Source organism: Petaurus breviceps, unplaced genomic scaffold (assembly GCF_028583685.1).
Source record: "Petaurus breviceps papuanus isolate PSGF00001 unplaced genomic scaffold, PetGlider_PUasm1.0 188, whole genome shotgun sequence".
Lineage (NCBI taxonomy): Eukaryota > Metazoa > Chordata > Mammalia > Diprotodontia > Petauridae > Petaurus > Petaurus breviceps.
Genome location: NW_027185804.1, coordinates 39,856,357 through 39,882,616, shown reverse-complemented (window position 1 = coordinate 39,882,616; position 26,260 = coordinate 39,856,357). Strand labels below are relative to the sequence as shown.

The 26,260-nt window shown below is 36.5% G+C and overlaps 2 protein-coding genes across 2 annotated transcripts; both read right to left on the bottom strand.

Annotated features, from left to right (window-relative positions):
• Nucleotides 1-1,559: 1,559 nt before the first annotated feature.
• On the bottom strand, nucleotides 1,560-2,498 carry LOC138163497 (olfactory receptor 4C11-like). Its single transcript, XM_069090958.1, has one exon. The coding sequence runs from the start codon at nucleotides 2,490-2,492 to the stop codon at nucleotides 1,560-1,562; it is 933 nt and encodes a 310-aa protein (XP_068947059.1). The 5' UTR covers nucleotides 2,493-2,498.
• Nucleotides 2,499-19,881: 17,383 nt separating this feature from the next.
• LOC138163496 (olfactory receptor 4C11-like) lies at nucleotides 19,882-20,814 on the bottom strand. Its single transcript, XM_069090957.1, has one exon. It carries the CDS (start codon nucleotides 20,803-20,805, stop codon nucleotides 19,882-19,884), a length of 924 nt encoding a protein of 307 aa, XP_068947058.1. The 5' UTR covers nucleotides 20,806-20,814.
• Between the last annotated feature and the right edge of the window lie 5,446 nt (nucleotides 20,815-26,260).

Below are 26,260 nucleotides of genomic sequence, written 5' to 3'. Positions count from 1 at the left end.
AGTCCAGGTAAATAACATATTGTCAATCTTTTTTAAAAGAAACTTACCTAGCTGGCTCAGAAAAAGCTCCTGTGATCAGTCATATTTGTTTTTTTTTAAATCTTAACATTTCCCTTTCATTCTTAAAAAGAAATTCCTCCAGAATTGTTTTTTTTTATTAATCTTGACTGGGATATTTGCTTTCAATTCCCACTGTGATCCTTTACAACAAGTACCAAGGACATGTCAATTCCACTAAAGTTTCAACAAACCTTGGGGAGGCAGGTTTCTAAATGAGTGGAGACAAAGCACACTCACTTTTGCTCTGAATTCCAACCTGTTTTTTTTTTCTAAATTTCTAGCTGTTCCTAGTTTTGATTTCCACTAAGTACAGATTCACCAGTCCAAAGTACAAAGACCACAAATATATTTGAATCTATTAATCATAAATAAGTTAGGCAACATTAAGCCCATGCATGAGTTAGTATATTTTCATTGGTTTCAAGGGTCAAACCTAATAGACCTAATAGTCTTTTAGGCCATTTCGGTTTTCTTCTGCATGCTCCATCCACTTTCCTATTCACCTAACAAGACTGTGTAACTCCCACTCTAAGTCTTCCTAGAGATGAACTTTAAGAGTTGGCATAACCAATTTTCTTTTGCTCCAGTTCATCATTTACTATGTATAACTCCAAAACATACTAACTGCTCTAAAAAAACCTAAAAACAACTCAGGATGGGGTTAATCCAGTTAGATTCCTGTACTTTTTTATTCCTTCATCTATAACCAATTTAATGACTTTTGTGCTTCCTCTTTATCTCATATATATATGTGTATATATATATATATATCGTCTTTGTGCCATACATTATAACAAACACATATCTTTTGTATCTCATGCAGCCAACTATTTTGTCACAAGTAATATGGCCAACTGTCATGTAACTGACACATATTTTATCTGCTTGCTGGTGGAGTGTGTCTCATTTTGAGTGAATGAAACTCCAGTATTCCTGTCTCTGTGTGGTTGTTGATCAGTTTGCAGCATCTAGTTAATGATCTCAGAGAAAAAGAACTGAAGTGGCATACTTAAAGGAAGGATGATATCGCTTTCAGGAATCTTCTAGGTTAAGGTTAGTCAAAAGAAGCAAATGGCCCTTGGTCAAGGTTGTTGAAATTAAATGATGAAACATAAACCAGGAATAAGATAAAACTATTGACTTAGACAACAAGCAGAATGGGATATGATTTTTTTTTCCATTTGTAGAAAAGACAGTGGAGACATCTAGAATCAGGTACCTGGGACAGAGATTCAGAAAGGGCAGGACCTTGATGACAGATCATTATCAAAGAGCATCTGACTTAGGGACTTTAAATATCTGTGATTAACTAACTATCTCCTTTAAGACATGACCTTGACTGAAATTTTACCTCTTCCATATCTATTTGGTCTGTATCTGGACAAGTCTTGACCAAGACCCAGTAAGATAAGGTTACACCTGGTATACACCAAAAAAAAAAATCATCTCTAATGCAATCCATGCTGGTAAGACCAAATTTTTTTGACAAGTGTGATTGTCTATGTACATTGCTTTTTATATAAAATTTTCCTGCTGCTCCACAGTTTCCTCATAGCAGTTTTAACTTCTTTATTCCTCAGTGTGTAGATCAAAGGATTGAGGAAAGGAGTCCCAATGGCATAAAATACAGCCACCAACTTATCCACAGGAAAAGTGGTCAGTGGCCTGCTGTATATGAATATACAAGGGCCAAAGAATATGAGGACAACAATGATGTGAGAGCTACAGGTGGAAAGAGCTTTGTACCTTCCCTCTCTACTCTGATTTCTCAGAGAATATAAGATAACAATATAGGAGATCATCAGCAATATAAAGCTCACCATGCAGATGGCTCCACTATTGAAAACAACCAAGAGGTTTAACACATATGTGTCAGTACAGGCCAATTTCATCAGTGGCTGTAAATCACAGAAGTAATGATTGACTACATTGGGACCACAGAATGGTAAATTCAAGGCAATGAAGAGCTGGGCAATGGAATGCACAAATGACCCCACCCAGGCTATTTCCACCAAGATCATACATACCTTCCTACTCATGATAGTCAAGTAGTGCAGAGGCTTGCAAATGGCCAAATAGCGATCATAGGCCATCAAGATGAGAACCAAGATCTCCATGCAGCCAAAGAAGTGCCCTGTAAATAACTGGGTCATGCATTCATCAAAAGAGATACTCTTCCTCTTACGCAGACTGTCTACAATGAGTCTTGGGGCTGTGGTGGTAGATAAACAAGCATCAGAAAAAGACAAATAGGTAAGGAAGAAATACATAGGGGACCCAAGTGTGGGACTGTTCTTAATGGTGACAATGATAAGCAGATTCCCCCAAATAGTGGCAACATAGAAAATCAAGATTATGAAAAATACCATCTTCTCTTTTGCTGGGTCTTGGCTCAGTCCAACAAGAAGAAATTCAGTCACATTATTTTTCATTTCTATAATGTCAGTGTAAGTGGATTGCAGACCAGTGAGATCTACTCAAAGTACAGAGAAGAGAAAGAAACACAATGAAGACAAATTTTCTGTAATCTGGAAGCCAAGAACGTTTCTCTCACCTCAACTTTTAATTATACCTGCCATACTTGAGTTCTTTAATATTTCATTGAAGAAACCCACACAAACAATTATTCTTAGAATCTAATACAATAGGCCAGCTGTGTTCCTTGTGCTTTGTGACTGAGTCTCTTCTTGCTCTGTTAGTCCAAATTCAGAATTTGTCTCCCAGAATTTGTGAACCTTGTATCATTGGGGAAGCTACCAAAGACCGGATCTGTCTTTTGGTGTCCTGTATAAGGAAATGGAGCATGAATTTTAAAGAATCTCAGAACTTAAATGGACTTCATAAGGAACCTGTGGCCACATGTGGCCCTCTAGATCCTCAAGTATGGCCCTTTGACTGAATCCAAACTTCACAGAACAAATCTTCTTCATGAAATGATTTGTACCATAAACCTTGGACTCAATCAGAAGGGAGCACACACATGTGGGCTCAAGGTTGCAGGCTCCCCAGCCCTGTCATAGATATTTACCCATAATCAAAAAGGAACCTCTTGTCTCTATCAATGTGTCACCCTGCTTACAAGTGAAGACTATCAATGAAAAGAATGGCCCTAATGTCAGAAATTTTTCATTTCCATTGAGCCTAATTCTTGGCAAATTATACCCATTGCTCACATACTGGGAATAAATAGATGTAAAATAAGACACAACAATAAAATATATTTCTTCCATATAACAACCCTTAAGTCATTATCAGCTAATAGTTAGCTATTACACCCCCCTTAAGTCTTCTCTTCACATACTAAACATTTACTTGTTTGTTTTAGATCAATTCTTCCATTTCTGGATAACTATTCCTTAAATAGGATATTCTATAAAGATACGGCAATTGAAATCCATCGGAATAGATCATAGCTGTACTTTCAAGAGTCAATCATCCTTTCCCAAATTGTATGAATTTTATCTTACAGGAAATAGAGTTACATCAAAATGAAATCAAAACTTTTACATGACTTAAGGTAAAATGAGAAGTATAGATCAAATGAAACCAATGCTCTCTACATGGAATCTCCATTCTATCAAGGGAACTGCATATATTAGAATACAAAATTTAAAATATATAAAAGTATATACATTTCTTCTTTCAAAAGTAATATGCAAAAGTTTTATACATAGTTATTGCAATCAGTTTGCCCAAAGGATCCATTTTGGACTAATTCAATATGGTATGTGACTGAACTTTCAGAACCTCAGTGACTAGAGTAATTATGGGATCCGTAAATAAGAACCTTCCTGTGTACATTGAAATCAAACTATGTATTCAGACAGTACCTTGCTCTCTTTTCCCAATGTGTTTGCTATTTAAAATGGAAAACAAGAAATTCCATTACAGAATTTCAAAGTTGGAACTTTGTTTGCCAAAAATTCTTATCTCTATCCACAAAATAATCCCTGCCACAACATAATGACTACAACCCCTGCCTTACATACAATGAGGGGGAATCTACTAATTCCTGAGTCATCTCATTCCAGTTTTTGAGAGCAGTCATCATTAGAAAGTGTGTTTCTTGTTCATTTATCATTTTGTTTCTTTTTCCTTAGCATCAATATTGAGTTTGCCTCTTTGAGGCATCTACCCAGTCAAACTAATTCTACTATCTAAGGACAAAATGAAAATTGAATTTCTTTCCTAAATGACTATCATTTTTCTTTACATTTGGGTCTTCTTCCAGCTCATTTCATATAATATTTCTCCTGGTTTGGAGACTTTCAGGCTATTGATATTCTTCAACAATGATTGGTACCCATAATAGAACAAAATGCACCATATTTTATTTTCCCATGGAGAGTAGAGAGGAATTGGCACCTCCTTAGACTGAGAAATTTCATATCTCAGGCAGAGATCATATTTTATTTTATTTGCCTATCATAATTGACCAAAATCGATCTTGCATTATATTATGAGTGTTATATGGCAACCTATGAAGCTAATGTAATCTTGGGCTAACTTAAGAAATTTAAAACTTGGGGCAGCCAGGTGGCACAGTGAGTAAGAGCGCCGGCCCCAGAGTTGGGAGACCTGAGATTGGTTCTGGGCTCAGATACTTAACACACACACACAGACACACACACACACACACACACACACACACAATAACTGGCCATGTAACCTTGAGCAAGTTACTTAATCCTGATTGCTTAAAAAAAAAGAAATTTAAAACTTAACACAAGAGGGGGCAAGACAAAAGAGGGCATATTTGAAAATAGAGTGTGAAGCATTCAACCCATGAGTGCTATAGGACCTCATAAAATGGGAAATATCAGTGTGACAGAATGGATAAGGGAGTCAATAGGGAGGAAATAGAATGTGATAGAGATTTGAAGTAGTCCCATTGACTTATTGGCACCCATGTTTCCTGTGACTTGTCATTTTAGATCAGATTGTTGCCCACATCTCGAAGGATTCAACTCATGACAGAAACAAAAAAAAGAAGGTGAAATGGAATATAATATATATGAATTGCCCTCTACAGTCACTTGCTTTTTTTCCTATACTTTAGTTGTCATGAAAAGGAAAAAAAATAATTCAAGCCTAGTTGATAAATTCATCAAATGTCAAGTGTTAAACATTTAATACTGCTATGTGGTTCAGTGGAAAGAAAACTCTACTTCAAGTCAGGAATCCTGGTATCTAGCCTATTTCAGCTTTCTTATTAACAAGCTATGCATTCATTGGCCTCACCTCTCTGAGTCTTTCCCTGCATGCCAAAAATTAGCAGTCAAAATCTGATGACTAGTTTTCATTTAGCTCTGATGTTCTGTGAACTGTTTTAGCAAAGTATTTGGAAAAATAAAGTATCAGGGGCGTCTAGGTGGCACAGTGAATAGAGCACTGGACCTGAAGTCAGGAGGACCTGAGTTCAAATCTCATCTCAGACACTTACCACACTTAGTAGCTCTGCAACCTTGGGCAAGTCACTTACTCCCAATTGCCTTGCCTACTTCCTCCCTCCAAAAATAAAGTAGCAAACAAATGAGCAGACAGCAATATATTACACTATATCAAGATGCCATAAGCTAAAAATCTGGTTGGGGAGATAGGCCATTAAATGAAAGGCATGAAAATAAACAAAAAGAAAATAAATCAAATAGATTAGATACATAGATGATAGATGATAGATAGATAGATAGATAGATAGATAGATAGATAGATAGATAGATAGATAGATAGATAGATAGGTAGATAGATAGACAGACAGACAGACAGACAGACAGGGAGATAAAAAATAATAATTGGTCTGATAGAGCTGACTTTACATTGGTTTGGATTGCCACCATTTTTGTGAATGGAGGAAGGGGATAGGGTAGACAAATCAATTCAAGAGAAATCAGATCAGTTTTATGTTTTAAAAATTCTTATGGCATAAAGTTTGGAAACTGAATTTGATAAAGGGTGAAGTACTTATAATAACAGTATTTCCATTACTTTCTCTCAGTCCTTTATCTCTTTTTCTATTTTTTTTCTCTCTCTTTCCCCTGCCACAATGCCCTCTTTATTCTAGAATCAAAATAGAGAGTTGGAAAGATAGTTTTTCTTTTAAATTTCTTCATTTCATAGAATAAAATGTTATATTTAACTTTTTGTAAAATGAATATTTCCCCTTTCTTTTAGGAATACAAAATGAATGCATTGTTGTTTTTCCTCTTCTTTGACACCCCTTTCCTATTGGATCAGTTACCAAAAGAAATGTAAAAGATTCTGCTTCTCACTGATCCATCAGTTGTTGACCATGTGCATTAGCATCAACTATGGAAAAAATGTAACAGTAAAAAGAGAAAATTAATGAACATGATTTCCTCTGTTTAATTTGAATCTGTATTCAAATTGCTCTATCCTAAGATAAAGTAGAATATTGGAAAGATATTTACAATGTTAGAAAGTATGAGGAGTCATATTTCTGCTACTGACTCACTAGTCATTTCACTTAATCTCTACCTCACTTTTCTCATCTTTATGAATAATAACTGCTCACCTACATCTCAAAACTGAAATGCATGAAATGAGATCATTAAAACAAGTTTCCCTTTCTAAATAAAGTAATTACTACCAATTCAGGGAAGTATTAAATACATATTTTATTTATTCACAATCAAAGGTGTACTATAGCTGAGGTCATTCTTTAATTTTCCTTAAGTTCTGCTTCTATCAGGTAACTTCAGTGGATAAATAGTTTCAATGACTCCACCCTGTCTAATACAGCTCAAGTTCTTTATGCTAGCCTTCAAGGATGTCCACAACTTATCTTTGTTATTAATTTCCCCCTATTTATCTACAGGAAACCATCTCAACAGCCAGCCTATTTTTCTTTGGGAAACCCTGGAACCAAGTTTCATTTCTGACTCACATTCATGTTGTAATATTGGCCAAGTGGCTCTACTACTCAATTCTACAGACAACTCTTTGTGATCAAAATTTAAATAATAGACAAATTAATGAGGAGTTCCCTGCACCAATTAAGTGGCAAGCTGAAATTACCCCCCACAAAAATAAACAAAATAATCATGATTAGGGTAATAGAGAGGAGTGAAGAGATGTGGAGGGAGAAAAGAAGGGCTTTGAGGAGGTTCATGAAGATTGTACAGAGGAAGAAAAATATGGAGGATATCAAGTGAGAGGGGGAGATCTTAGAAGGAAGATATCTTTCATTTCATCACCTTAGCTTTAGTATCACTTTGTATTGCAGATATGAGATGTTGGGCTGGTTTTAGGAGACGTTGAATCTCAGCCACCAAACATTTTGAAAGTTCACAACTCTCTCATTTTCTGTCCCATATTTTTAAAAAAGCTGCAAGAAAAGAAAGCACAGGGAGAGGATAGGGGACATTTGCCTTAAATTCTGCTACATTATACTCTTGGTATAAACCAATCTCCCCTAATTCCTCAAACAAAGACCACAGAACAATAAGTCTTCTAGATACAAACACTGGTGTACTGAAGAAACATCAGGAAGGGATCATTTCCTCACCTGCTTTATATGCATATACCCTTATAGCAACAAGCACCCCGGAGTCCCCAGGGTGGCTGCCAACACAGGTTCTTAGATCTGCTTTGCTAAAGGAAAGCAATTCAAAATGGGTTAACAAGCTTACTTTAATCAGTCAAACATATATTGTTTACCTAGTTCAGGGGAAAAAGGTCAGCACCCTGAACTTCAGAGTATACAAAGGTTACAAGCATACTTTACAAAAACATTTCAACAGAAAAGGCCTCCAAACTGTCCAACCATTACATCCATACCAAATCATAGTCACCAGAGAGGGAAGCATCAACATCTGGGTTTTTCAAAGCCAGAGAGCTCTCAACGGCTTCCCAGAGTATCTCTGGTCAAATCACACAACACTTATCAAAGTGAGCCCCAAAACAATGCCTCACATCAGGGCTTATTTAGCCTTCTCCTGGCTCAGAGAATGTAACAACCTTCTTGACCCACTGCCCAATCACAAAGTATCTCCTGAGAAACAAGCCTCCCACCACAGGCTCCAAGTGAACTTAAGCTTGGGGCAGGGACGATCTTAAAAATTTACGTTCCCATTACAACCCTATATATACATACATCTGAGCATATATGTATGCATACATATATGCAAGTGTGTATTACACACACATGTGTGTCTATACTTATGTGCTCACATGTGTATAAGGTATATGTATATAAAGCATGAGTATACATGTGCATATATATGTATCTATACATATATGCACATGTGTATTGTGTGTATGAACATACACCTTTGTCAGAATGTAGGAAAGTTACCACAAAGAGAGTCAGCCTAGAAGGAGAAAATTGTGCATCAAATTCTAAGCAGCATTAAATTCTATTCTTTTAGTAATGGCTAAACATATCAAGATACCACTTAAATTCACATTGTCATGGTAACTGAGAATTCCTCTGATCTTTGCAAAAGGTTTTCTTTTCTCATCTTTGTCACATCTAGGAAAGAAATGAGGTAAGTTTTTTTTTTTTTTATGTTATGGTATCTGATTTATCCTGTTGTAAGGTAAGTACTGCTTGAAGTAAATGTAGAGACATAGAATTCATTTGGAACATGTCACCACTAGCATCCTTCCCAACAGCAACAGAAGAGAAACTTCCAGGTGTTCTTACCCACGGTAGAAAGAGAATCAGTAACTTTTTGTCTTCAAGTTTTAAGGTTTTGAATGGACACAGAATTATCTTTCACTACAACTGAATCATTCACTAGTTGTTCCATTGTCTGTGCTGAATTCTATTCTGCAACAGACACTGAAAGCTTGATATTTCTTTCCAAACAAGTAAACCTTGATAGAAAGTTCATTGAAATAGATTAGCTCAGAGAGTTATCTTTTATCCTTTAGGGAATGGAGAAACCACTGCTATTGGAGTCTTGGCTCCTAAATTCATCTAACTTTGTTGGGTTTAAGAGTAAATGTCCAATTAGGAGCAGACTGCTCTGGTGCCAGGTGTTGGCTGAATGGGAAGTATTTATCCTTCAGAGTATTTTTCCTGCCTTCCTGCCTCCTGCCTCCAGAAGTTTTATTTTCTATGAGGCCAAAAGAAGGAAAATTGAATCATGTAAAAGAGTTATTTTTGCCAGTGTACCATCATTTTAACATCTCTCTCCTAGGACCTATTGATTCTTCAGAACCCTAGAGATTTGATGACTGGACCATGCTTCTCTCAGAATAAGCCTGTCAAATTTAATAGCATGCTCTTCACAATCACTGTCATTGCCACTATTAGTCATCTTGGGACCAAAATATCTTTTTTTCTTAAGTGGAACTTTCCTCAATTAAGTGTTCAAACCCACTCTGTGCATGAAAAAAAATCTTAATTATTTCTTGAGAGATCCTAGAATATTGGAATAGACTGTGATCCTAGATTTTTCAAGTCCACTCTCCTTAATTATAAATGAAGAAACTGAGACTTACAGGATTCATGAAACTCTTCAAGAAAAAGCAAAACAAAACAAGACATTTTTTTCAAATGTAAAAGAAAAATGTTCAAGAATAAACTGGAAGCCCAGATCATCTTCATCACCACCATCATCATCATCATCATCATCATCATCATCATCATCATCATCATCATCATCACATCAACAAAACAACAAACTGTATGAGTAATAGGGAGTCACTGGTATTTATTGTATGAGGGAGCTAAGATCTCTATATCTTTAGCTTTAGACAGATCCCTTCTTTTGGAACACTTCCCAAATTTGCATGTCATGCTTTATCATGAACTATACTAATCTTCCATTTCATTCCAATATAGTGTGTTTAGGGAGGACTAGTACCTCTGGTGTGAGGGCTGCCAAATCCTTTTCAGCTATGCTCATCTACTTTTGGGGTCGACCTTCACCCAAATTTTACATGTGACTCCAAGAACCTGCCGTATGGAGAGCAGGCATGTCCCAAAAGACCATCTCAACAGATAGAGTAAACCTAGTTCAGAATAACTTTCATGTCTCAAACCCCTTTGTTAGTTAGGGGAATGGATATGCCAGGTATCTGAATATTTTAACACCAGCAAAATGGGCAGAGGAGAAAAATTTGTTCCAATGACCATGAAGATGGCTGAGGTCAGCATGTGGAATGCTTAAGATGGGGTGCTTGGGATCTACCTTTGTAAGATCAATTTGTAACATCATTAATGATGGGGTGCTTGGGATCTATTTTTGTAACATCAATTTGTAACAGCAATCTGTAAAACCACACTAACCCCCCACCCTCCCACCACCAACCTAGTCTCAGAACAATTCTATGCCTTCTCCCTGCAGAACTCTGCCCAGCAACAACTCATGAATTGTTTATCTCAGCTTGGAACAATAACAAGCTACACCTATCAGTCCTTGACAAAAGTATCTATAAACATTCCAGCTTAGGCAACTATTATCTCCCCCTTGTATAGTGTCCCACTGCCCCCATGAATCCTTCAGTACCCTATCTCTAGGTTGACTCCTTGGCTGCCTCAGTGAATCCTTCAGGTCCCTACCTCTGGGTTAACTCCTTAGCCTATTGTCCACACATTGAGTCTTGATTAGCCTTGGTTCCCAGACATCAATCTTGTCAAACATGACACTGATGGGTGGCAGACTGGGCACTTCTCAGTCAGCACTTGACTGCTAGCTGACTTAGTGAAGTTTCAAGCCTAAAATACACCTCCAGGTAGCCCCCCCTTGGGCTTTTTCCCAGTGAATTATGGGCAATACACCTGCCAGTTACATTAAAAGTGCATATCCCTTTAAAAACTGGCCCCACCTTAACTCCTCCCTAATCCCACACTTAATCACCTAGTTAGCATAATTGGCAGGGGTTCTACTATGGATTATCCTATAAAAACCTTAATTTTACCCCTTTAAGGTTGCAGGTCCCCTAAAGGACTCTTGCCTGTACAGTCCAACAAAAAACTTGCAGGTCCCATAAAGAACCTTGCCCCGCTGTAAAGTATGCAATAAACTTTAACAACTCTGACTGCAAGTTGGCCTGGGCTGAATTCTTTCCAGACTGAATAGCAGGCTTTCTAGTCTTACAAAAAGATCAGAGTTCCTCCTGAACCTATTAGCCATCCCTTATCATTTCGATCTAGGTCAGACATTGAAGAATCCATGTTGATCTTCTTAATCCTGGACCATTGCCAGTCATCCTGACGTTTGCCTTGCCACTGCACTTCGATGACTGTGGGAGAAAGAGAGATGGGTCAAGACATCATACCATGATGTTATTGGTCCTCTTTGAAATGGAGGACAAACAATAATATCTACATATTGCATTTTATACATTAAAAAATAATTTATTTTATAGAAATCCTTTTGGAGTTATATCTATGTATGCAAAAGAATTAGGAATAGAAATTTTTCCAGAATAGAGTGGTGTCAATAAAAGTTAGAGAGTAAAGATAACCAGGAGAAGATTATGATCCAGAATGAGAAGATAGTAAGCCCAGATACCTAAGTAAAGTGAGATAATGAGGAGGAAATGAGGAAAGCTCATTTTTTTCAATGAAGTTTTAGGCAAGGTCTTTGGCTAAAAGAGTGAGTGATAGGATGTTGTGGGTAGTTTGAGGAGAGATGAAAAGGTTTTCAAATACCTATTGTACTGAAAGAGAGATCTAACAGGGTGGGTAAAAGGATTACCTTAAAGCAGTGAATATGAAGGTAAGATTGTTGTGGTCCAATCATTCTTTTCAGTTATGTCTTACTCTCAGTGATTCCATAAGTGGTTTTCTTATCCAACATACTGGAGAGGTTTGACATTTCCTCCTCTAGTTCACTTTACAGATGAGGAACTGAGGCAGAGTTAATTGATTCGTCCAAGGTCACATAGTTAGTAAGTGTTTGAGGCCATATTTGAACTTAAAATGATGAGTCTTACTGATCCTAACCCCATGCTCTACCCCCTGCCCCACCTACCTGCTGAAGGTAAAATTACCTAACCAAAAAAAAAACTAATGTTACAGATGTAGTCAGTACAGCTTTATGTCTTTCTCTAGCTTTGTTCAGAAGATGAGAAACTGGTAGATGCTGGAGTAAAGCAAGGCACAAATTTGTCATTTCATCATCAATGACAGGCTAATAGAAAAAGGCATTTGAATATAAATGTGACAATAGTCAAAAAGAGAAAGGAGCAGTGGGTGTGACACAGAGGTCAAGGAGTTCAGGGAGTCCAGGAACACCAAGAAGCAAAGTCCCTGGAAAGCAGTCTGGAGTGAATTCATGGACTCAAGCATTCTCTAAGTCAAGGTGGCAAAGATTTATTGTTACACAATAGATTTGGCAAAAGATCTCAGGGATCCTAAAACCTTAGGGGAGTACAGTTAAAGTTTTTATAGGATTTTCTTCAGTAAAACCTATGCCAGATGTGCTGAGTCATGGCAGATTTAGGGAGTGGTTAAGGAGTGGTCAGTTCTTAAAGGAACATACACTTTTAATATCTACTTGCAAGGGTATTGCCTACAATTCACTTTGAAATAAGCTGAGTTGGGGGATGCATGGAGGTGTGGTTTGAGGCTTGAAATGTCACTAAATCAGCTAGGGGTCAGGGGTGACAAAGCTGCCACCCATCAATGCCATGTTTGTCGAGATGGATATTGGGAGTGTATATATATATATACACACACACACACACATACACATATATATACACATATATATACATACATACATATACATATACATATACATATACATATATATATATATATATATATATATATATATATATATATATATATATCCCAAGCCAACAAGTATTTCAGGATGTTGTAATGGGAATGTAAATTTAAAGAACCTCCCTGCCCCTAAGCTAAAGTGCACCTGGAGCCTGGGGTGGATACTTTTTGATTGGCCAGTGGGTCCAGAAGGTTGTTACATGCTCTGAGCCAGGAGAAGGCTATATAAACCCTGATTTGAGACTTTGTTTTGGGGGCTCACTTTGAGAAGTGTTCTGTGATTTGATCAGATGAAACTCTGGGAAGCCATTGTGGAGAGCCCCAGGCTTTGAAAAACCCAAATGTTGGTTTGATATGGATGCAATGGTTGGACAGTTTTGGAAACCTGTCTACTTGATCTGTTTCTCTGTCTTGATACTTCTGTCTGTGTACTCTGAAGTTCGGAGTGCTGACTTTTTCCCCCTGAACTAGGTAAACAATACATATTTGACTGCTTAAAGTAAGCTTGTTAACCTATTTTGAGTTGCTTTCCTTTAACAAAGCAGATCTAAGAACCTGTGCTGGCAGCCACCCTGGGAACGCTGGGGTGCTTGCTGCTACAAAATGGTGTCACAAACAGGATCTGCAGAGTAAAAGGAAAGTATGGGGGCTGGGATAATTGTTTGTTTCCCAGTTGTGGTAGCTGTGATTCTGTGGAGCTGTGGAGCAGGAGAGAAGAATGGCCTGCATGCAGACTTCGCTGAGCGAGCTGAGAGCAGTAATGGTGAGCTGCCTGCATCGGGACCTGGGCAGAAGCCAGGAGCGGCTGCCTCCTTCGGGAGGAGAAGGAGTGCAGGAGTTCGGAATTCAGCCACAAAAAAAGATAAGAACTGAGCAGCAAAGCAGGGGCACTGAGTGTGTTTCCTTGTTGCATCCTAGAGTTTTCGACCCAGAGGGAGGATTGACTTGTGACTATGGTGAAGTGCCTTGGACCCCCAAGGACCCCACCTTGTTGGTTTTGTTGCCCAGTCCCCTCTCTGTACTTGGAAGCAGGGGCTGGAGCTGTGTGAGGGGAAGGGCACCACCACCCCCCGACCCTAGAGAACTTTATTTGGACTCTTGTTTTGAATCGAGGTGATAATGCAATGAATTTTGTGTTTGTTTAAGGCCCAGTGGCCACTTTGGTAACTTTAGTTCTGTATCTTGAAAATGTGACCTAAGAGATATTTTCTTTGTGTTATATTGCAACTTAATGAGATTAAATTGATATTAAGATAAGAAGGTTTGGAGACAAATGGGGATTTCCAAGCCCCTCCTGTCTCTAAATAGTGGTATTCATACCCTTGTATCAGATGGTTTAAATATGTTGAGGAGGGTGTGAGGAAGTATTTAGGAAGACAAAAAGATTTGTAAATAGATTTTATAATTAATAGCTCAATCATATTTGTGAAGAAAAGGAAATAAGATACAAATGCAATATTGAATCATTATCCCATGGACTAAGATTGGGATTATAAAGTTACTGTAGAAAAGTTATATCTGTGTATATGTAATGGGATCCCAGTGTATTTCAAAGTGTAATTGGGTATTAATGCCATTGACTGAATTAATTGTTGGGATTAAATCAGAGACATTTTAGTTGAGAGAAAAGAAATTTTAATGTGAGATCAGATTAAGCATAGTTACAGGAAGATGGGGAATCTTGGGAAGTAGATGCAAATCTATTAGAGCAATCATTTATAAACCTGATGGGAGATTTGATTTTTATGAACAAAAATAAATATAGAAATGAATACAGGCTATTTGAGGCTCACCTTAGAGATGTTCCTTAACCAATGTGAGATTATAATCATATCTTCAAGGGATTGTTGGAGCTTGTTGTTTAAGATTTGATGGAATTGTTAACTGACCATTCCTCTGAGTCTAACTCCAGATATGGATATTAAGAAAGGCTGTCTAAGCTATCTGAGCCACCAATCCATGATGCCAGACCCTATGAGGTACAGATATGGAAGGCCTGTGAATTGTGGGTTATGGAAGGTTGGGAGAATGTCTGTTCCTAATGAGCTGAGGTAGGATTCTCCTGACTAGACCCTCCCAGTGACACCTGGCAGACTCTGAGCTGGGCTCAATGCAGATTGCAGCTTGGTATACATTTTGCCCACAAGTGACATTCTGAAGTTGAGGAAAATGGTTCCCTCATTACAGTTTTGTCCCTATTCTTGGTGGCAAGTTTCAATAATCAAAAGTTTTGAAGATACAACAACAAATCTATTAAATACTTGATTCTGGAACATCTTAAGTTACTATAAGATAAAGCTATTAGGCTTAGGATTTAGCATAGGTATACCTGTAAAAGTCAGGGTCCTTTAGTTCTTTGTAATAATGTAACAAGTAGGTCAAGGATTTGTGGGAATATTATTCTGTTATTTAGTTAGTATCATAGTTGTCTCAACTTTCTCATAATTAGCTAATGTTAAAAGGAGAATAGTTTCTGGACTACTTAGTAAATATTTTAATTGTTGTAACTGTTAGTATAATGTGAATCCCTTAGTGAAATCCCATCCTCCTGGTGGAGGAATTAAGAATGGATTAATGCAAAAAAATATATAAGAAACTAGTTTTAATGTGTCATCATGACAATTCCCCAAGACTCCAATTTTAATTTTGTATGAATGATAAGGGTTGAGGACGGGTAACTTAAATTGTTTCTAAGGTTCCTTTTGTAGGGAAGTGAATGAAAGAAGGCAGAAGAGAAAGAGCCTGGAATGTGATGCCGAGGATGGATGGATGGAAAACAACCAGAGGATTTCCATCAGATGGTGTAACCCTGCCAGACAACACTGTGAAAAGAGACTTTTGGACTTTGGAAGGGACAATTGTTTGTTATTGTTTTCTTTTGAATTCCTGTATCTGCATTCATGAAGGGGACTGCCCCTTAGGGTATGTTGTCAATGCAAGGATATACATTCTTATTACTTCCTTGTATTTTGTAACTAAGCTAAGATGATAAGATTTGACACAAAACCTCTGGAAGGAGTCAGGTTGATGTTGTTATGGAATAAAAGATAGGAACCTGTACCCGAAATTACTCAAGATGAAGTGGGACCAACCAGAGACTTAGAAAGCCAATGTGAGGCCATGCTCAAGATGTTTGAAGAAAAAGAGTGTGAAAGAATGTTAAATTGTTTTAGTGAGAAACCACAGTAGGCTAAAAGAAAGAGGGGGAAATACTTTTAGAGGAAATTTTATATCTCTAGTGTAATTTTATTTGCAAGATAAATTTATTGCTAAATTAATGTAATGAGTTGTAACGTAGAAGAGATCTTGCTGTTTTGATCTGAATTTGTGGTTATTCCATTATCTAAGCAAAAGTTAACATTTGTAACTGAAAATACATGTAAAAGATTCTATTTCTTAAGTATCTCTTTCTTCCAGAGTGAATATAATCAGAGGATAAACAAGCTTTGTGAAACAAGGATGTATGCCTACTATCTAGCTGTGAGGTTCAAGTCAGAAACCTCTTTTGTTAAAGGCAGTACAATTATGTTAGTAAAAAACTAAAAACTTATGAGGTATCTTGTCTATGGGAAAATATAAAGGACAGTGAAATAGTCTGAGTAATGGATTACACTAGCCCATACTCACCCCACTTCTGGTCAAATTTCTCTTACTCCTTTTTGGCCCTTGTTTGTTTAATCTTTTTGCAGGTGACCTCTCAGGCTGAGTACCAACCACTCTCCAAGACCATGACCCATCACCCCTGGACCTGAAATTGGCCAGGCTCTGGACACTGGCTACAGATCCCACCCCTTGAATGATGGTACCCTGAGAGTCAGGGACAGCCCTACACCTCTTCCCAGAGAGAAGTGTTTCAGGAAGCTGAGATCGCCACCCTTGTCCCCAAATGAATTTGGGTATCATCTGTTTAAGGGGGAATGATGGGGTGCTTGGGATCTATGTTTATAAAAACACTTTGTAAACTCAATTTGTAATACCAATTTGTAACATCAGGAATGATGGGGTGCTTGGGATCTATGCTTTTAACATCAGTCTGTAAAACTTTGTAATATCAATTTGTAAAACCAGTTTGTAAAATCACACTCCATTCCCCCTTTTGGGGGCCCTGATTCGAAAAGTGACCACCTATGGGGTCCCATTTTTACCTTTGATCTCTGTGACCTTTTAGGCTATTGATGGAACATGCAAAGTGTCATAAACGACCCTGTTTATGGAGGGGGTGGTGCCTGCCCTTTTACTTCTAGCTCAGCGGTTAGGGCTGTAGAAAGCAAACTTCGCTGGCTATGGTTTTATGCAAGCCCAACAGGTCTCCTCCTCATGGTACCAATCTTTATAATTGGTCCCCCTGGCTCACTACCCTGGTCTCCTCTTTAGCTGGACCCCTGATCTCGCTTTTACTCCTTTTGACTCTCGGACCCTGTCTTCTCTCTCAGTTAGTCTCTTTCATTCAGCAATGTTTGGAGGCAACCAAACTCTTTGCTCCTAATCTCTCCTACTCTACTCTTGACTCAGTATCGAACCCTGAGTCTGATGACTCAAGGGTCTGACCAAATAAAAGGGGGGAGTGAATTGCCCATGACCTCATATACTAAACCCCTGTATGTAACAAGTGTGGAAAATTACTGAATTCTTCCTGAACTCATGTGCCTAGCCAGGGGCCCCTCTTTTGCGATACAATAGTAAGACCCACCTTGCTGTACTTACTGATAAGATGTCAGAATGACCCAGGTCAGGACACGGACATCTGGAACCCCCGATAAGTCAGGGTAGGGCTATACAACTGTCCAGATCAAGGCTTGGCTACAATGGACCTGTTTATCTACCATTGTCAAACTAACTGTACTCCCCACACCCATTTTGTGGTTTTTGACTTTAAATATTCCCACTTTCCTCATGGTCTGGGCAGCTCTCCTAAGGTTTCCTTGGGAGACTGTTACTGGCCAGCTCAATAAAATGATGCTCAGAATAACTGACTTGGATTTGGGGTCATTTTTTTCTCTAACTGGACATTTCACTGCTTTTTTTTTTTTGCTTTAATGCTTACAAAATATGTTATCTGTTTTGTTGTAGCCTCAAAACAAACCTGTGAATAAACTGCTTTAGTCATTATTAATCCCATTTCAAAGCTGATGAACCAAAGATATCTTTTACAGATATGACCCAGATAAATTAACCTATTTGTCTATGATCACACAAATGAAAAGTGTAAATGATAGAATGTCCCTGACCTCCTGGAGCTTGCAAGTTTAACATATAGAACAAAACAGTCATAATATAAACTAATACAGGATAATTTAGCTAGAGAGATACAAACAAAATGTAGTGTTCATTCTATGAGTGGAAGGGACAAAGTAGATTGCATTTAAATAAATCCTTTAGGTTTGAAAGTGCTTTATGTATGCTAACTCACTAGATTTTCATGGTATATTTAACGTTATTTTAGAAGTGGGTAAATTGTGACTGATGCAAAATTCAAACCCCAGTCTTCCTGACTCCAAACATTTACCTAAAGAAAATCCATTTATTATTCCATGCAATTTTAAGTTTACAAACCTAGTCCCACCATTCAATGCACTTTACTTAGGAGCCTAGGCTATTATTAAACAGCTAAATCCTCTTCCCTTGCTAAGAAACTACTCAGTTTATTCATAGAATAAGGAGAAAGTACACATCATTGAAAGAGAAACACCTGCCTTCAGCTGCTGCTTTTTCCTCTCTTAAAGGTGAGAGGGTAAGGCATGATTAGGGAAATACTTGTAAATCCTATCATAAATTACCTCTATGTCATTTATCTCTTCCTGACTCAGGGAGGTAAGAAAACTATGAATAAATATTTATGAACTTTGATTAAACCATAATATTAGATAGAATAAGGATTATTCTTTACAAAATTGCATTTCTTGAGCTCCTGGTTCACAGTTTCCATTTCAAAAAAGCAAATGCTTGAAATATTACAAGAAGCCCTTTTAGTTCAATCAATGAATATCAAATAGAATTGATTATATTTGATTAAACTTCATAGAACAACATTCCCTTACCTTTTTTTTTTAACATTTTTCATTACATGAAATATGTTCATGGCCAGATGAGATGGAAAACCTCTAAATGACTACATTTTTGAAGAAATTAATGTAACTTATAAGTCTTCCAAAATTTTCTTCCAATCAGAATTGAATCAAGATCATCAGCATATTCAAATGTGAAAAAATGCAAAGTGAACTAGAGAAGTAAATTTTGGTAGTGGAGTTATGAGAGGTAAAATGCTGAGTATTGAAATTAGCGAGGTAGATCCTGATTCTTAGATTTAATATCTCTCAATTTGTTACAAACCACATTTTATCATCCAGGGCCACTTTTCCTGGATCCCGTAATCACAAGATCACAAATTGAGAGATCTAAAACCCCCTAGAAACTGGTAGAGAACCCATGGCCTTGGGGCCACATGTCCTCTAGGTCTTCAAAAGTGACCCTTGGACTAAATCCAAACTTCACAGAAGAAATTGCTTTAATAAAAGATTTTTTTCTGTAAAACTTGAACTCAGTCAAAAGGCCACATTGAAGTACCTAGAGGAACAAATGTGACCTCTAGAACCATGTTCCCCTCCCCTGACCAAGAATTTCGGTAGTTCAAATCATTAATTTCATTGTTGACAAAACAAAAATAGAGAAAACTTAAATTATTCCCCTAGGTCACACAAGAAATCTAAAGGAAATATGGAACTTGATATCCAGCATTCTCTCCATTATTCTACAAAAATTAATCTCTTTTATGACGTTTTTACCTTTTGTTCTCTTTAAGAGACAAAATAAATTCCTCATATAATTGTCTTTTTTACTATTTAAAATGATGATAAAACCCAAAGCAAATGACATTTTCAAATTTTTCATGCTAAAATGAATGACATTGTTAAAGGCACAAAATAAAATATATTGAATTTCAAGGTAAATGAAAGTTCTATTGAAATATAACTACCAAAATATTGTTAAAAGTCCATAGACCCAAGGTTAAGACCTCTAGGATATTGTCATTATTATTATCACATATCAGTTACAGTTCTTCCAGTTTGAACCAAACATCCTTGAAGAAATACAAAAAGATAATATGCTTGAGCATATTATTTGTCACCTGAATTCACTTGAGTACTCCAAAGTTTCTTCATGGCATTTTTGACTTCTGAATTCCTTAGAGTATAGATCAAAGGATTGAGAAAGGGAGTTACAATGGTATAAAATACAGACACCAACTTATCCAGAGGAAAGGTGGTTGGGGGTCGAGTGTACATGAATATGCAGGGACCAAAGAATATGATGACAACAATGATGTGGGAGCTGCAGGTGGAGAGGGCTTTGCGCTTCCCCTCTGCACTATGATGTTTCAAGGAGTGTAGTATAATCGCATAGGATATCATCAGTAAAACAAAGCCTACTGAGCATATGGCTCCACTATTGGAGACTACTAAGAGATTTAGGACATATGTGTCCATGCATCCCAGTCTCAACAAAGGCTGTAAGTCACAGAAATAGTGGTTGATCACATTGGGACCACAGAAGGGCACATTCAAAATAAGGATTATCTGGGCGATAGAATGCAGAAATGACCCTACCCATGCCAATAGAATCAGAATCCCACACACCTTCCGGTTCATGATGACTGAGTAGTGTAGAGGTTTACAGATGGCCACAAAGCGGTCATAGGCCATTAAAACGAGGACCAATATCTCCATGCAGCCAAAGAAATGTAATGCAAAGAGCTGAATCATGCACTCATCAAAGGAAATTGTATTCTTATGAGAGAGGTTGTCCACAATCAGTTTGGGAGCCGTGGTGGTAGAGAAACAAGAATCTGAGATGGATAAGTAGGTTAAGAAAAAGTACATCGGGGAACCAAGTGTGGGACTTGTGTTGATTGTCACAATGATTAATACATTCCCTAGCACAGTGGCGGTGTAGAACACCAAGAAAACGGTAAATACAATTTTCTGCTTCTCTGGGTCCTGAGTCAGTCCAAGCAGAATGAATTCAGTCACATTGTTTCTCATCTCTAGGACTCAAATGGGAAGGATATAGGTGAGAACTAGTTAATATAATAAAAAGAAGAATTAATAGAGTAGAATTTGAGAGGTCTTCATAAAAGAAACACTGTTTGACCCTTTGTAGCTAAGCTTCTGTTATTCCTATTTTCAAAGTCTTAGGAGAGTTTTAAGTATAAAGTACTGCCATACTTTGCTCCAATTTATCTAATATTTATTGCTTATGGGCTATGTGTTTGAAAGAGGGAAATAGTTGTACTGTCCTCTGCTAACATAGTCCTCTGTGCAAATACTCTGTGCAATGACAAATATATAACAACATGTGCTTGCAGAACCAGGAAGACATGGATCAATAAGCATGCGTGGGTTGAAATCAGCACCACTGGATAGAATTATGAATTCACAGATACATTTGATAGTTTTATTTTATTTTATCATTTGCATATGTATGTGTATTATTTAAAAAATCAAACTGCCTCCCTAATTTTCCAGCATTAACATCTTGGGGGATAAATGCTATAATTTCCCAAAATTCATACTTACCTGCTAGAAACAATGTGGACCAAGATCGTTCAGATACAATAATTCTTTTAATACAATTTCAAATTTTGAAGGGAACTTATAAGATATCTTTGCCTGCTCTTACCTAAAAAAGGAATACATTTTACACCTGCCCTGATAATCATCCAGCATCCAGCTGAATGTTACTAACAAAGAAAAAAAATTGTTGCATTTACATTATACATCATTGTCTTTGGTGGAATTTTCCTGATATGAGGTTTATATTTACTTCTTGGTAACATACAAAAATTGTTACTAGCTTTGTCTTGGAATTTGGTGACTATATCAAATATTAAAAATCCATATTTCTCTCTCTCCCTCTCTCTCTGTCTCTCTCTCTCTGTCTCTCTGTCTTTCTGTCTCTCTCTCTCTATCTTTCTCTCTCTCTCTCTCTGTCTCTCTGTCTCTTTCTCTCTCTCTGTCCCTCTCTTTTTCTCTCTGTCTGTCTGTCTGTCTCTGTGTTGTCTCTCTGTCTCTCTGCCTCTCTCTTTCTATTTCTCTCTCTCTCCCCCTCTCTCCCCTCCTCTCCCTTTGTCTCTCTTGTGATTGACTCCCCTACCAATAACTGATAATGACTCTCATATTCTCTATAAACTTTCAATTTTCCATGGCATGATTATCAAAAGCTTACAATACTGGCTCCCCTTCTGTGAACATGCTAGAGATCATTAACATCCTTCTCTAAATATGTTACCCAAACTTAGTACAATAATCCATATATGAGTCACTAAGGGAAAATTTCATTGGAAATATCACCTCTTTAAACACTAAGACTCAAACACAGCCCAAGGTTCCATTAAAATGTTTGATGCCATATCAGATTATTGACTCCTATTAAGCACATAATGTAATGCATCATGGATCAAATTCCAGTGAAGAAATTAAAAGTTATCAAAGCTCAGCACCTTATTTTTCAGAGAAGGAAATTGAAATACAGGAAGTCAAATTCTCTTGCCCAAAATCATCCACACCAGACTTGGAATTTGGCCAATAGATCAGTTTCACCTTTGTTATTGACTGGCTATGGTTCCTTTATCTTATATTGGTGCTGTTGAATGATTCAAACAAAATATAGGACTTTAAATTTATCTCTATTAAATGACATGTCATGACCAATGATGGTAGCCTGTCAAAGTCAATTTTGTATCCTGACTGACATCACATATGTTAGTGTTCTCATCCATTTACAGATATGATATGTCTAACATCTATGGCTATATCCAAGTCATTAATAAAAATATTTAACCTGGGAAAATTATAATACCTGATATATTACTAATTATTACAATGAACAATAATATATTGTTATATAACCCCCCCATAAAATTGTGTGGGTTAGCCTTTTCAGATTCATTATTCCCATTTTATTGTTGAATTAAAAGACATTAAATGATAAATTAAAGCCACAAATACTCTAAATATCAGAAGAAAGAAAGAAATACCGCTATTTCCTCATCACTAAATGTTTACTACTACGTCACTACATGTTAATCTACCCCAATACAATGCCTCTAGGTACTAGGACAGATCCTAGTCACTTCAATCAACATATACATTAATTACTATTACTTGCATTCAATATTCCACATTTTTTCTTGTTTTATTTTAAAATAAGGAGAGAATATTTGTTTTACTCTTCCAATGCTCTCGCTTATGTTCAAATAATCTCATTTTTATTTCCCAAAGCACAATGTAAAATATATATTCAATATATCATTCAATGAATTCTTCAAATCTTGAAAAGTTCTTAAAGAACACTAATAATATCAAAATAATTTCGAAGGAAAAGGGGAAAGATAAGGAAAAGAAAGTATAAGGCAGGAGAGGTGAAGAGAGGAGAGCAGAATGGAATAGAGGAGAGGAGATGAAGGGAGAATATAGACATACATACAAACATAACATACCTACATACATAAATATAATATCTCTAGTGTCTAATTTATAGCATTGTCATGAGACTCAAATTAAATAATGAATTTAAATCACTTTGAAATTTATGTTATCAATAATTTAGATACTTTTCAGACCAAACAATTTCTGGAGGAAGGCATAATGGCAAATGACAACTAAACTGACCACATCAGGAACTTAAATATGTGTGAGAAGATTTTTGCTTGTGAAAATGTTCCCCTTTACTTTATTACAACATGACAAACTTGAGTTTGAGTCGGTTGATCATAAATTAATAATAAGTTCGTAATTTAGAGGGCACCTAATTCAAAACAGGCACTATGTAAATTTAAAAAAATGGTACAAAAGAAAAGTTATTGTTCCAAGTTTGCTCTAATAGCTAAGTTGGGGTTCAAACTCACATTGTAAAACACCAAGGTCAGCACTGGAATTTCCAGTATGCCAACTATACTTTAAATGATTCACTTTCTTCTCCTGTAAATTGAAGAGAGAAAAAACAGCTTTAAATTAGTATATCATTTGATTACGACAACAATCCTAGAATGTAGCTGCTATTTCTTATCCCCATTTTACAGTTGTGCAAAGTAAGGCAGACAGAGGATAAGTGATTTTCACAGGGACACACAGTTATTAAGAACCCACAGACTTCATTGGAACTTGAATCTTCCTGACTTCAGTCTTACAACTCCCTCTACTGTACCACCAAGCAAATAATAATTTTCACACTTTAATGGAACTTTAAGGAATGTACATTTTTCTAATTACAAAATTTTATGTAGAATTAAAAAGATATAAGTTACAGGATCTAAGGACTACAGGTGTTAGCCTTAGTTTGCAAAAAAGGAAACTGAAGCATATGATATACATTTGATTTGTACATATCACAAATAAGAAGTACATGGATATAATATTTGAATTTGGGATTTATAAGATATAAAAGTACAGACTGTGAGACACTACATCGCATTTGTTTAATAATAGGTACTCTGGAGATGAAAATATTTTAGCTGTTACTTTATAACCATTAATCAGTAAATTAAATTGGAACCAATGTTATCATTCAGAAAATAGTAGGGAGTAAGAAAAAAAGGTAACAACACCAAAAGTACACTTATTAAAATTTATCGTTGATGATCCAGAGACCTATTATTTTTGAGAGACTATTATATACTCACAAAGGAATAATAGTAATAATAATAACTAACATTTATATAGTGCTTTAAGGTTTTCAAAGTATTTTTACCTTTTATTTCATTTTGTCTGCACAACAATCCAGAAAGATAGGCACGACTATTATCATCATTGAAGTATTTTTTTTAATTTAAAAAAATTCCCCCTATCTAAGTATAAAATGTCAATAATTAGATTTACCTACTTACCTTGCAAGATTATGGGCAGCCAATGATGTGTGTGAAAGTAGAGAATGTTGGCATATCCACAAATGTAGAGGAAATTAAATGAATACAGAAAGAAATAATCATGACATCTAGTCAAACAATTCAGAAATGTCTAAGAACCCTGATTAGACTTTTCTAGTCAATCCTTTGGCCTTGTCTATTCCCTGATCAAATAGCCTCAGTGTTTCTTGCCTTCATCTGGTGCCTAATAATCCTAAATACTTTTAACTGATATTAAAAATCCCTCCAGAAAGTAAAGTCAGCCTATCCTTGCAACTGATATCAGATACCTTGTCTTCAAATCATCATTCCATTCATAGCATTTTGGAGAATGGTAAAACAACCATAGAGAGAGTGTTAGTGCAGAGTAGATTATGGTGGTTGCTTTTTAGATAGAGTCTTTGGCTTGGAGTCAGGAAGACAGGTTAAAAGTCCACGTCAAGCAATTTTTAACTGTATGACTTAATTAATTTAATCAGTCATAGGTTGTTTGGCAGCATAATGGAAGTAATACCAGCAACTAGCTCACTGAGTTGATTTGAAGATCAAATAAACTAATATGCAAATAAAATCAAAGAAGCTAACATGCTCTACAATCTTTAAAGAATGATATAAATGCTATGTTTTATTATTATTAGAAAAAAGAATAGAGATGAGAATGTGGTAACAGGATTTTGGTAGAGGATCTGGGGAAATGAATTCAAGGACCATTACATTGGATTAGAGAACAAAGAAGAAAATCAGAATGAGAATGATAAAAGAAATAGAAATAGGACAATACTCATTTCTTCATCAACTGACCCTGTGTCTTTTACCCACAAACCAAAATATGAGTGCTGATAGAATTACCTGATCTGGAATTCACAGCTGAACACTAGGCCATCTTATCCAAATCCCTCATTTCAAGTATGAGGAAATTTAGGCATAGAAAAGCTAAGTGAATCCCTCAAAGTTAAAAAGGTGTCAAAGGTTAAGTGGTTAGCTTAATCCTGTTTCCTATGTTTCCAAATCCATTATTCTTTGAACAATACTACACCTTGGCTACCAGAAAGTATTTAGCTCATAGTTGTATAAAATTTATTCATTCCATTTCCTTAAGCCCTAAAACAAAGAAGGCAAAACAAGAATAAAAGCTCCAAAATTTACCAAAGTCATTGGAGAATCACTCACCTTCTTCACCTTTCTTAATTGGTACCTGAAGACCTCTTAGTGATTTTACAACAGAATATTCGGAAGTTTTGAGGAGGTGTTTACAAATGCAACATTTACAACCTTGGTTTAATTTTACTTATTCCTTCTGGAAGATATAGCATGCCATGAAGGTTAATGGAGATAATGAGCCTGGAAATAGGTTGTTCACATCTTAAGGCTGAAAACTGTATCAGAAAGATGATAAAACTTAAATTGACCTTGATAGTTATTACCTTATGAATGCCATTTGCCTCCTCCTTTCACCTTTCTAATTCTTGCCTCCTTAGATGGCAATCCACTTACAAAATTCACCTTTCATCTTTTGTCCTTGGATGATACAATCAATTCAATAAACATTTTCTAAGGTCCCATCATGTTCTAGGCACTGTGCTAACATCTGAATG